This window comes from Pongo abelii, chromosome 7 (assembly GCF_028885655.2).
Source record: "Pongo abelii isolate AG06213 chromosome 7, NHGRI_mPonAbe1-v2.0_pri, whole genome shotgun sequence".
In the NCBI taxonomy this organism is placed as follows: domain Eukaryota; kingdom Metazoa; phylum Chordata; class Mammalia; order Primates; family Hominidae; genus Pongo; species Pongo abelii.
This window is the reverse complement of record NC_071992.2, coordinates 41,091,538-41,105,914: the sequence shown is the minus strand read 5'-3', so window position 1 is coordinate 41,105,914 and position 14,377 is coordinate 41,091,538. Positions and strand designations below refer to the sequence as shown.

At 39.0% G+C, this 14,377-nt stretch overlaps 1 protein-coding gene across 29 annotated transcripts in view; it reads right to left on the bottom strand.

Annotated features, from left to right (window-relative positions):
- The window catches only part of ADAM32 (ADAM metallopeptidase domain 32), a 203,450-nt gene that overhangs the window by 170,933 nt on the left and 18,140 nt on the right, over positions 1-14,377 (bottom strand). The window contains exon 2 of one of the 29 annotated variants that reach the window (XM_054561470.2): positions 9,101-9,164. The exons of the other annotated variants lie outside the window; for them this stretch is intronic. Within the exon in view, the coding sequence (XP_054417445.1) occupies positions 9,101-9,103 (3 nt within the window). The 5' untranslated portion in view covers positions 9,104-9,164. The remainder of the gene's footprint in view (positions 1-9,100; positions 9,165-14,377) is intronic. 29 annotated transcript variants of the gene reach the window in all.

Genomic DNA, 14,377 nt, shown 5'->3' with positions numbered 1-14,377 from the left:
ACTCAAAAGACACAGACTGGCAAATTGGATAAAGACTCAAGACCCATCAGTGTGCTGTATTCAGGAAACCCATCTCACGTGCAGAGACACACATAGGCTCAAAATAAAAGGATGGAGGAAGATCTACCAAGCAAATGGAAAACAAAAAAAGGCAGGGGTTGCAATCCTACTCTCTGATACAACAGACTTTAAATCAACAAAGATCAAAAGAGACAAAGAAGGCCATTACATAATGGTAAAGGGATTAATTCAACAAGAAGAGCTAACTATCCTAAATATATATGCACCCAATACAGGAGCACCCAGATTCATAAAGCAAGTCCTGAGTGACCTACAAGGAGACGTAGACTCCCACACATTAATAATGGGAGACTTTAACACCCCACTGTCAACATTAGACAGATCAACGAGACAGAAAGTCAACAAGGATACCCAGGAATTGAACTCAGCTCTGCACCAAGCGGACCTAATAGACATCTACAGAACTCTCCACCCCAAATCAACAGAATATACATTTTTTTCAGCACCACACCACACCTATTCCAAAATTGACCACATACTTGGAAGTAAAGCTCTCCTCAATAAATGTAAAAGAACAGAAATTATAACAAACCATCTCTCAGATCACAGTGCAATCAAGCTAGAACTCAGGATTAAGAATCTCACTCAAAACCACTCAACTACATGGAAACTGAACAACCCGCTCCTGAATGACTACTGGGTACATCACGAAATGAAGGCAGAAATAAAGATGTTCTTTGAAACCAACGAGAACCAAGACACAACATACCAGAATCTCTGGGATGCATTCAAAGCAGTGTGTAGAGGGAAATTTATAGCACTAAATGCCCACAAGAGAAAGCAGGAAAGATCCAAAATTGACAACCTAACATCACAATTAAAAGAACTAGAAAAGCAAGAGCAAACATATTCAAAAGCTAGCAGAAGGCAAGAAATAACTAAAATCAGAGCAGAACTGAAGGAAATAGAGACACAAAAAACCCTTCAAAAAATAAATGAATCCAGGAGCTGGTTTTTTGAAAGGATCAACAAAATTGATAGACTGCTAGCAAGATTAATAAAGAAAAAGAGAGAGAAGAATCAAATAGATGCAATAAAAAATGATAAAGGGGATATCACCACTGATCCCACAGAAATACAAACCACCATCAGAGAATATTACAAACACCTCTACGCAAATAAACTAGAAAATCTAGAAGAAATGGATAAATTCCTTGACACATACACCCTCCCAAGACTAAACCAGGAAGAAGTTGAATCTCTGAATAGACCAATAACAGGAGCTGAAATTGTGGCAATACTCAATAGCTTACCAACCAAAAAAAGTCCAGGACCAGATGGGTTCACAGCCGAATTCTACCAGAGGTACAAGGAGGAGCTGGTACCATTCCTTCTGAAACTATTCCAATCAACAGAAAAAGAGGGAATCCTCCCTAACTCATTTTATGAGGCCAGCATCATCCTGATACCAAAGCCTGGCAGAGACACAACAAAAAAAGAGAATTTTAGACCAATATCCTTGATGAACATTGATGCAAAAATCCTCAATAAAATACTGGCAAACCGAATCCAGCAGCATATCAAAAAGCTTATCCACCATGATCAAGTAGGCTTCATCCCTGGGATGCAAGGCTGGTTCAATACACGCAAATCAATAAATGTAATCCAGCATATAAACAGAACCAAAGACAAAAACCACATGATTATCTCAATAGATGCAGAAAAGGCCTTTGACAAAATTCAACAACCCTTCATGCTAAAAACTCTCAATAAATTAGGTATTGATGGGACGTATCTCAAAATAATAAGAGCTATCTATGACAAACCCACAGCCAATATCATACTGAATGGGCAAAAACTGGAAGCATTCCCTTTGAAAACTGCCACAAGACAGGGATGCCCTCTCTCACCACTCCTATTCAACACAGTGTTGGAAGTTCTGGCCAGGGCAATTAGGCAGGAGAAGGAAATCAGGGGTGTTCAATTAGGAAAAGAGGAAGTCAAATTGTCCCTGTTTGCAGATGACATGATTGTATATCTAGAAAACCCCATTGTCTCAGCCCAAAATCTCCTTAAGCTGATAAGTAACTTCAGCAAAGTCTCAGGATACAAAATCAATGTTCAAATATCACAAGCATTCTTATACATCAATAACAGACAAACAGAGAGCCAAATCCTGAGTGAACTCCCATTCACAACTGCTTCAAAGAGAATAAAATACCTAGGAATCCAACTTACAAGGGATGTGAAGGACCTCTTCAAGGAGAACTACAAACCACTGCTCAAGGAAATAAAAGAGGATACAAACAAATGGAAGAACATTCCATGCTCATGGGTAGGAAGAATTAATATCATGAAAATGGCCATCCTTCCCAAGGTAATTTACAGATTCAATGCCATCCCCATCAAGCTACCAATGACTTTCTTCACAGAATTGGACAAAACTACTTTAAAGTTCATATGGAACCAAAAAAGAGCCTGCATCGCCAAGTCAATCCTAAGCCAAAAGAACAAAGCTGGAGGCATCACACTACCTGACTTCAAACTATACTACAAGGCTACACTAACCAAAACAGCATGGTACTGGTACCAAAACAGAGATATAGATCAATGGAACAGAACAGAGCCCTCAGAAATAATGCCACATATCTACAACTATCTGATCTTTGACAAACCTGACAAAAACAAGAAATGGGGAAAGGATTCCCTATTTAATCAATGGTGCTGGGAAAACTGGCTAGCCATATGTAGAAAGCTGAAACTGGATCCCTTCCTTACACCTTATACAAAAATCAATTCAAGGTGGATTAAAGACTTAAACGTTAGACCTAAAACCATAAAAACCCTAGAAGAAAACCTAGGCATTACCATTCGGGACATAGGTATGGGCAAGGACTTCATGTCTAAAACACCAAAAGCAATGGCAACAAAAGCCAAAATTGACAAATGGGATCTAATTAAACTAAACAGCTTCTGCACAGCAAAGGAAACTACCATCAGAGTGAACAGGCAACCTACAAAATGGGAGAAAATTTTCGCAACCTACTCATCTGACAAAGGGCTAATATCCAGAATCTACAATGAACTCCAACGAATTTACAAGAAAAAAACAAAGAACTCCATCAAAAAGTGGGCAAAGGACTTGAAGAGACACTTCTCAAAAGAAGACATTTATGCAGCCAAAAAACACATGAAAAAATGCTCACCATCACTGGCCATCAGAGAAATGCAAATCAAAACCACAATGAGATACCATCTCACACCAGTTAGAATGGCAATCATTAAAAAGTCAGGAAACAACAGGTGCTGGAGAGGATGTGGAGAAATAGGAACACTTTTCACTGTTGGTGGGACTGTAAACTAGTTCAACCATTGTGGAAGTCAGTGTGGTGATTCCTCAGGGATCTAGAACTAGAAATACCATTTGACCCAGCCATCCCATTACTGGGTATATACCCAAAGGACTATAAATCATGCTGCTATAAAAACACATGCACACGTATGTTTATTGCGGCATTATTCACAATAGCAAAGACTTGGAACCAACCCAAATGTCCAACAATGATAGACTGGATTAAGAAAATGTGGCACACATACACCATGGAATACTATGCAGCCATAAAAAATGATGAGTTCATGTCCTTTGTAGGGACATGGATGAAATTGGAAATCATCATTCTCAGTAAACTATCGCAAGAACAAAAAACCAAACACCGCATATTCTCACTCATAGGTGGGAATTGAACAATGAGAACACATGGACACAGGAAGGGGAACATCACACTTCGGGGACTGTTGTGGGGTGGGGGGAGGGGGGAGGGATAGCATTGAGAGATATACCTAATGCTAGATGACGAGTTAGTGGGTGCAGCGCACCAGCATGGCACATGTATACATATGTAACTTAACTGCACATTGCGCACATGTACCATAAAACCTAAAGTATAATAATAATATTAATAATAATAATAATAAATAAATAAATAAAGTCAGGAAACAACAGGTGCTGGAGAGGATGTGGAGAAATAGGAATACTTTTACACTGTTGGTGGGACTGTAAACTAGTTCAACCCTTGTGGAAGTCAGTGTGGCGATTCCTCAGGGATCTAGAACTAGAAATACCATTTGACCCAGCCATCCCATTACTGGGTATATACCCAAAGGACTATAAATCATGCTGCTATAAAGACACATGCACACGTATGTTTATTGCGGCACTATTCACAATAGCAAAGACTTGGAACCAACCCAAATGTCCAACAATGATAGACTGGATTAAGAAAATGTGGCACATATACACCATGGAATACTATGCAGCCATAAAAAATGATGAGTTCATGTCCTTTGTAAGGACATGGATGAAATTGGAAATCATCATTCTCAGTAAACTATCGCAAGAACAAAAAACCAAACACCGCATATTCTCTCATAAGTGGGAATTGAACAATGAGAACACATGGATACAGGAATGGGAACATCACACTCTGGGGACTGTTGTGGGGTGGGGGGAGGGGGGAGGGATAGCATTAGGAGATATACCTAATGTAAATGACGAGTTAATGGGTGCAGCACACCAGCATGGCACATGTATACATATGTAACTAACGTGCACATTGTGCACATGTACCCTAAATCTTAAAGTATAATAATAATAAAATAAAATAAAATAAAAAAGAAGAGACGGTGTTCCTCCATGCTGATCAGGCTGGTCTCGAACTCCCAACCTCAGGTGATCTGCCTACCTCGGCCTCCCAAAGTGCTGGGATTACAGGCTTGAGCCACCACTCCAGGCCCCATCTTTATCTTTTTTTAAGGTTGATATGATGTGCAAGCAGTTCTTGGATGAATATTTTTCTCAAACCCAAAACTTAGTAATTATTATTAGTGTCCCAGATAACACTTCATTTACCTGCACTTTCACTATGGGAGTTATCACGAAATACCTTTTATTTGCAGACTATATAGAGAAGTTTAGGTAGATCTTTAAAGAGTGTAGAGGAGTTGATTAATGGAGGCCATAAGATAATTTACTAAACAATAATGGTAAATTTGTGTTTGCCTCCTCAACAAAGAGGTACCATAACAGTGAGCAGATAAGCACATGTCAAACAGAGAATCTAGGAGAGAAAACTAGAATTCAGCAGGGAAGTAACAGGGAAACTCTGAGGCCTGGCAGGAAAGAGAAGCAAATAAGCAGCTGGCCTGGCCAGTATTGGCTGAGAGCCAGGAGGAAGTCCCCATTGTAGGGAAGAAGCAAGCGAGAGATCTTCCACAGTCCAGGGTCCCACCATGAATGTTCTGCAATACAAGCCACAGGAGAGCCCCTGAGCCTTCACGGGCCCTGCCTACCTGCACTCCTGGTGACTGAATTGTTTCAGAGTGGGAATTCACACTGAGTCCCACTCACCCTTTGATACCCAAGCAGAGGCAGCACAGCACCATGTTGAAAGCCCAGCCCCAAAAGATCACATCCTGCCCTGGGACCCAACAGCCCCATTTCCACAGCCCTGGAGCCCTGCTGACATCCCCCCATGTCCACCCAGAGGGCAGCAGCAGCGCAACGCCAGCTGTAACAAGTGGGGCAGCTGGGTCCCCAGCACTCTAGCCCACACAATGTCCTACACCCCAGAGAAGGGGCGATGTAGCACATTGGGAAAGCTGCCCCCTAGACAAAGGGAGATGAAGCATGCACTCCCCAGAGCCTGAGAGCCACCTGCCTGGGGCTGCCAGCACTGACAGCAACCTCACGCACTCCCAGCAGCATGGACACAGCACAGTTGCATGGGCCTTCAGTAAGCCTGAGGACCGGCCCGCCCAAACGCAGTCCTTGGGCCTGAGGGCAAGCTCAGGCTACCCAACACCACTGGTGCCTACATGCACTATCCGGGGATCTGATATCTGGCCAGCCCCACCTGCTAACAGCACCAGTGCCCATGCATGCCTCCCAGGAGCCTGGAAAATGGCCCGCCTAGTCTGCCACAACCCGGACCAGTGCCCACCCACATGCACCAGCAGGAGCCTGGGAACTGGCTGACCCAGCCTACTGCCACCCCTAATGGTGTTCACATGCACCACCAGACAGCCTGAGGACTGGCCCACTACTGCTACTGCCACTGCTGGTGTCACACACTGCCCAGGGCCCAGGGCCCAAGGCCCCATCCACCTGACCTGCCACTGCCACCACTGTGGACTGGCTTGCCTAGTTTCCCCATCCCCAGTAAAGCCTCACTACAGTCCCCGTCACAAACATAGCCTAATCTACTGGGAAACTCACAGACATCACTGATGTTGATTATACTTGAAGAAATCATATAGATATTACATCTCTGCACATGACAACAATATCTGCTTCTGATGTGAGTCTCAAGAAGCTTCCATCCATGGTGGAAGGCAAAGGGGAGCAGATCACATGGTGAGAGAGGAAGAAAGAGAGAGGGAGAGGCGTCAGGTCTCAAACTAACAGATCAAGAATTCACTAATTACCATGAGAATGGCACCAAGCCATTCATGAGGGACATCATGACCCAAACACCTCCCATGAGGCCCCACCTCCAACACTGGGGTCAAATTTCAACATGAGGTTTGGGAGAACAAACATCCAAACAATAGCATAGTCTGAAAAAAAATTGAACAAATAATGGCCAAAATCATTCAAAATTTGAGGGAAAACATTAGTCTACACATCTAAAATTTCAGCCAACCTCAAGTAGAAAAAAATACAAGAAGATACACACCAAGATACATCATATTTAATATGTTGAAAGTCAAACATAAAAGAGAAAATCTTGAAAATATCAAGAAAAAAACTCATCACGTACAAGGAAGCTGCATTAATACAATTAGTGGCAGGTTGTTCATTTGAAATAATCTAGGCCAGAAGGCAGTGAAGACATAAAAAGTGCTGAAAGAAAAAAAAAACTATCAACTAACAATTTTATATCCAGTAAAATCTGCTTTTAAAATGGTGAAATAAAGTCCTGTCTTACAAGAAATACTGAAGAAATTTATTTAGGCTAATAGGAAATAACACCAGATGGTAACTCAAAAAGCAGAAATAGTAAATGTGTGAGTTAACATAAAAAGACTTTAATAGTTTTTCTAATTTCTCCTTTCAATGTCTTTAAAAGATATAGCATTGTGAATAAGCAATAATTATGATGATATATAGTTGGGTTTAAAAAATATGGGTGTAATAATATGACAAGAACAGTACAGAGAAGAAAGAATTCCATTATATTGGAGCAAAGTTTCTACATTTTACCAGAAATAAGTATTAATCTAAAGCAAATCATGATAGTTAAGATATATTATAATACCTGGATCACCACAAAGAAAATAAGTAGTAAAAATAGCAAAATATTGAGTATAAATTCAACCATATAAATACCTATATTTGATGCAAATGATCTAGAAATCCAAACCAAAAAGCAGAAATAGATTGATACAATCTATCTATCTCAAAAATAACCTCCAACTGGGCCAGGCACAGTGGCTCATGCCTGTAATCCCAGCACTTTGGGAGGCCAAAGCGGGCGGATCACCTGAGGTCGGGATTTCAAGATCAGCCTGACCAACATGCAGAAACCCTGTCTCTACTAAAAATACAAAATTAGCCAGGCGTGGTGTTGCATGCCTGTAATCCCAGCTACTCAGGAGGTTGAGGCAGGAGAATCATTTGAACCCGGGAGATGGAGGTTGAGGTGAGCCGAGATCGTGCCACTACACTCCAGCCTGGGCAACAAGAGCGAAACTCCATCTCAAAAAATAAAAAACAAAAACCCTCCAATTACATGATGTCTACAAGGGAAACACCTTAGATTCAATACACAAATAGGTTGAAAATAAAATAATGGAAATATATATATTATAAATAGTAACCAAAGAAAGAAGTTATACTAATATCAGACAATATAGGCTTAAAGACAGGAAATATTATCAGAAAGAAGGAAGGACGTTTCACAACAGTAAAATCATCACTGCATCCCAAAGACATAAAAATTATAAGTGCATACACATTAAATACCAAGCCTCAAAATACATGAAAGAACAACTGACAGAACTGAAAGGAGAAATAGACAATTCAATAATAATATTTGGAAACTTAAATACTCCACTCACAATATTGGAGAAAACAACTAGACAAAAAATCAACAAGCACAAAAAAATCTTTGAATGAAACTACTGACAGTCTCATTCTGTCACCCAGACTGGAGTGCTGTGGCACAATCTCAGCTCACTGTAGGCTCTACCTTCTGGACTCAAGTGATACTCCCACCTCAGCCTCCCAGGTAGCTGGGACTACAGGCATGTGCCACCATGGCTGGCTATTTTTTTATTTTTTATTTTTTGTCCAGATGAGATCTCACTATGTTGCCCAGGCTGGTCTCAAACTCCTGGCCTCAAGAGATCCTCCTGGCCAGGCACAGTGGTTCACGCCTGTAATCCCAGCACTTTAGGAGGCTGAGGCAGGCAGATCACGAGGTCAGGAGATCAAGACCATCCTGGCTAACACGGTGAAACCCCCTCTCTACTAAAAATACAAAAAATTAGCTGGGCATGGTGGCAGGCGCCTGTAGTCCCAGCTACTCGGGAGGCTGAGGCAGGAGAATGGTGTGAACCCAGGAGGTGGAGCTTGCAGTGAGCCGAGATCACACCACTGCACTTCAGCCTGGGTGACAGAGCAAGACTCTATCTCAAAAAAAAAAAAAAAAGACATCCTCCTGCCACAGTCTCCCAAAGTGCCGGGATTATAGGCATGATAAATGAAACCATTAGCCAACACAAGCTAACTGACTACTAACCCAACAACTGCAGAATTCATATTCTTTTCAAGTGCATAATTAATATTCTTCATGATTGACCATATTCTAGGCCACAAAAAAGTCTCAGAAAATAAAACTGGAGTCACAAAATTACATTTTTTGCTTCAATTGAATTAAATTAGAATCAATAAGAGACAAAATCTAGGAAATCCTCAAAAATTTGAAAATTTAAAAACACACTTCTAAATAACCCATGAATCAAAAAAATTGCAAAGACAACTAGAAAATATTTTCACTGAATGAAAACAAAAACATACCATAGCATAAGTTATGGAATCCAGCTAAAGCAATGCTTGTAGAGGAATGTGTGGCTTTAGGTACCTATGTAGAAAGAAAAGAAAAGAAGAGAAGAGGAAGGTATCAAATCAATAACTTAAATTTCTACCTTAAGACATTTAAACAATGATAACAAACTAACCAAAAGCAAGCAGAAATAACAAAAAAATTAAACCATAAATAAATGAAATGAAAACAGAAAAACAAAGAAAATCAATGAAACAAGATTATTCTTTGAAAAGATCAACAAAATGGACAAACCCTTAACTAGACTGACCAAGAAAAATAATATAAAAGACACAAATTACCAAAATAAGAAATAAAAAGGTACTTCTCTACTGTCCCTTAGAAATTCAAAGTATTATAAAAAAATGTAGGCAGGCAGATCACTTGACGTCAGGAGTTCAAGACCAGCTGGGTCAACATGATGAAACCCCATCTCTACTAAAAATACAAAAATTAGCTGAGCATGGTGGCAGGCACCTGTAATCCCAGCTACTCGGGAGGATGAGGCAGGAGAATCACTGGGAGGCAGAGGTTGCAGTGAGCCAAGATTGCGCCACTGCACTCCAACCTGGGTGACAGAGTGAGACACTGTCTTGAAAAAAAAAAAAAGGAAATGTGATGTACAATTTTATGCCAACATATTGGATAACTTAGATAAAATTAATAAATTTCTAAAAAGAAACAAGTTACCAAAACTGAATAAAATCCAAATAGACCTATAACAAAGATTACACTCATAGTTATAAATCTTCCCAAAAAGAAAGGCCAAGGTGCAGATGAATTCAATGATGAATGCTATCAAATGTTTAAAGAAATAATATTAATCCTTCACAATTCTTTCAAAATATAGAGAAGAAACATTTCTAAATATATTCTATGAGGTCAGAATTATGGTGGTTATACAATTATACAACAATTAAATCTAGACATTACAAAAAAACAAACTATAGACCAATAGCCCTCTTGAAATATTAGCAGACAAATTCCAGTGACATATAAAAAGAATTATACACCATTTATCACAGAAATGCAAGAATGGTTTAACATCCAAAAATTAATTCATATAGTACACCACATCAATAAACTAAAGGAAGAAAAACACATGATCATTACAATAAATGTAGAAAAAACATTTGAAAAACCCCAATAAACGTTCACAATAAAATTTGACAAATTTGGAATAGAAGGGAACCTCTTGAACATGAAAAAGGCCTTTACAAAAACCTCACTAGTTAACAAATTCAACGTTAAAAGACTGAGTACTTTCTCCCAAGATAGAAACAAAGCAGAAATGTCCCCTCTCACCATTTCCGTTCAACAAACTAAAGACATCTAGAAAGAAAAGGAAAATAAGGCATAAAACAGGATAATGCTGTATTTGCAGTGGCATGATCCTGTTTGTAGAAACTCCCAAAGAATCCACCAAGAAAAAAAAAGAGACAAAAAAAAAAAACGAGAACCAATGAACAAATTAGGCAAGGTGGCAAGACACATGATTAATAAACAAAAATCAATTTGTATGTGTATTTCCATATATTAGAAACAAACAATCTGAAAAATCAAATTAAAGGAGCATTTCAGTTCACAATAGCATGAAAAATAATAAAATACTTGATGATAAATTTACCAAAAGAAGTGAAGGTCCTCCTGTACTCTAAAAATTACCAGATGAAGAACCAAGTACCCCCAGGATGAAGAACTGGGCATTCCCAGTCAACGGATATTGGAGGCCAATATTCAACATTCTTATAGAAAAGAATTTCCAACCTAGAATTTCATATCCGGCCAAACTAAGCTTCATAAGTGAAGGAGAAATACGATTCTTTCCAGACAAGCAAATGCTGAGGGAAATCATCACCACCAGGCCTATCTTGGAATAATGCCTGAAGGAAGCACTAAATATGGAAACGAAAAACTGTTACCAGCCACTACAAAAACACTGAAGTACACAGACCAGTGACACTATGCAGCAACTGCACAAACAAGTCTGTAAAATAACCAGCTAGCATCATGATGACAGAATCAAATTCACACATAACAATACTAACATTAAATGTTAATGGGCTAAATGTCCCAATTAAAAGACAAAGACTGGCAAGCTGGATAAAGAGCCAAGACCCATCAGTATGCTGTCTTTAAGAGACTATCTCAAGTGCAAAGACACATAGGCCCAAAATGAAAGGATGGAGGAAAATTTACCAAGCAAATAGAAAACAGAAAAGAGCAGAGGTTACAAACCTAGTTTCTGACAAAACAGACTATAAACCAACAAAGATAAAAAATGACAAAGAAGGGCATTACATAATGGTAAAGGGTTCAATTCAATAAGAAGAGCTAACTATCCTAAACATATATGCACCCAATACACGCACAACCAGATTCATAAAGCAAGATCTTAGAGACCTACAAAGGGACTTAGACTCCCACAAAATAACAGTGGGAGACTTTAACACCACACTGTCAATATTAGACAGATCATCGAAACAGAAAATTAACAAAGATATATGGGACCTGAACTCAGCTCTGGATCAAGCAGACCTGATAGATATCTACAGAAATCTCAAGATTAAGAAATTCAGTCAAAACCACACAAGTACATGGACATTGAACAACCTGTTCCTGAATAACTGTTGTGAAAATAATCAAATTAAAGCAGAAATCAAGAAGTTATTTGAAACTAATGAGAACAAAGAGGCAGCATACCAGAATCTCTCGGATGCAGCTAAAACAATGTTAAGAGGGAAATTTATAGCACTAAATGCCCACATCAAAAAGCTAGAAAGATCTCAAGTTAACAACCTAACATCACAACAAAAAGAACTAGAGAACTAAGAGCAAACAAACCCCAAAGCTAGAAGAAGACAAGAAATAACCAAAATCAGAGCAGAACTGAAGGAGATAGAGATATGAAAAATCCTTCAAAAAATCAATAAATCCAGGAGCTGGTTTTTGGAAAAAAAAAAAAATAATATAGATAGACCACTAGCCTGACTAATAAAGAAGAAAAAGAGAGAAGATTCAAACACAATCAGAAATAATACAGGGGATATCACCACTGACCCCACAGAAATACAAACAATCATCAGAGAATACTATAAACACCTCTATGCACATAAACTAGAAAATCTAGAAGAAATGGAAAAACTCCTGGACACATACACCCTCCCAAGACTGAACGAGGAAGAAACTGAATCCCCGAATAGACCAATAACAAGTTCTGAAATTGAGGCAGAAATAAATAGCCTGCCAACCAAAAAAAGCCCAGGATCAGATGGAATCACAGCTGAATTCTACCAGAGGTAAAAAGAAGAGAAAGAAAAGCTGGTACCATTTCTACTGAAACTATCTAAACAGTTGAAAAGAAAGGGACTCCTCCCTAACTCATTTTATGAGGCCAGTATCATCCTGATACCAAAACCTGACAGAGATACAACAAAAAAGGAAAACTTCAGGCCAATATCCCTGATGAACATCAGTGCAAAAATCCTGAATAAAATACTGGCAAACTGAATCCACCTGCATATCCAAAAGCTTATCCACCATGATCAAGTAGGCTTCATCCCCAGGATGCAAGGTTGGTTCAACATATGCAAATTGATGAGTGTGATTCATCACATAAACAGAACTAAAGACAAAAACCACATGATTATCTCAATAGATGCAGAAAAGGCCTTTGATAAAATTCAATATTGCTTCATGTTAAAAACCCTCAGTAAACTAGGTATTGAAAGAACATACCTCAAAATAATAAGAGCCATATATGACAAACCCACAGTCAGTATCATACTAAATGGGCAAAAGCTGAAAGCTTTTCCCTTGCAAACTGACACAAGACAAGGATGCGCTATCTCAATCCTATTCAATATAGTACTGGAAGTTCCGGCCAGGGCAATCAGGCAAGAGAAACAAATAAAGGATGTTCAAATAGGAAGAGAGGAAGTCAAATTGTCCTTAAGATGACATGATCCTATATCTAGAAAACCCCATCCTCTCAGCCCAAAAGCTTCTTAAGCTAATAAGCAACTTCAGCAAAGTATCAGGATACAAAATCAATGTGCAAAAATCACTAGCATTCCTATACACCACCAACAGGCAAGCAGAGAACCAAGTCATCAATTAACTCCCATTCACAACTGCTCCAAAAAGAATAAAATACCTAGGAATACAGCTAACAAGGGAAGTGAAGGACCTCTTCAAGGAGAACTACAAACCACTCCTCAAAGAAATCAGAGAGGACACAAAGAACTGGAAAAACATTCCATGCCCATGGATAGGAAGAATCAATATCATGAAAATGGTCATACTAATTTATGGCCTACCAAAAGTAATTTACAGATTCCATGTTCTTTCCATTAAACTACCATTGACATTCTTCACAGAATTAGAAAAACTATTTTAAGATTCATATGGAACCAAAAAAGAGCCCAAAGAGCCCAAATAGCCAAGACCCGAACTCGAGCAAGAAGAACGAAGCTGGAGGCATCATGCTACCTGACCTCAAACTACTACAAGGCTACAGTAACCAAAACAGCATGTTACTGGTACAAGAAGAGACACATTGACCAATGGAACAGAATAGAGAACTCAGAAATAAGACCGCATGCCTACAACCATCTGATCTCTGACAAACCTGACAAAAACAAGCAATGGGGAAAGGATTTCCTATTTAATAAGTGGTGCTGAGAGAACTGGCAAACCATATGCAAAAAATTTAAACTGGACTCTTTCCTTACATCCTATACAAAAAGTAATTCAAGATGGATTAAAGACTTAAATGTAAAACCCAAAGTAATAAAAACTCTGTAAGAAAATCTAGGCAATACCATTCAGGACAAAGTTAGGGATAAAGATTTCATGATGAAAACACCAAAAGCAATTGCAACAAAAATTAACAAATGGGATCTAATTAAACTAAAAAGCTTCTGCGGGGCAAAAGAAAGTATGATCAGAGTGAACAGACAGCCTACAAAATGGGAGAAATTTTTGCAATCTACTCACTGTACACTAAAAATTACCAGATGAAGAATCAAGTACCCCTAGGATGAAGAATTCATTCTTGCATCAATTCCAAGTTTGAAATTCCATCTAAATATCACTTAAATCAGGTATGGTTGAGATTCAAGTTATGATTCATCCTGAGGCAAAATTCCTCTCCAGTTGTGAACCTGTGAAACCAGACAAGTTATGTGCTTCCAAAATACAATAGTAGGACAGGCATAGAATAGCTATTCCCATGCCAACAAGGAGAAACC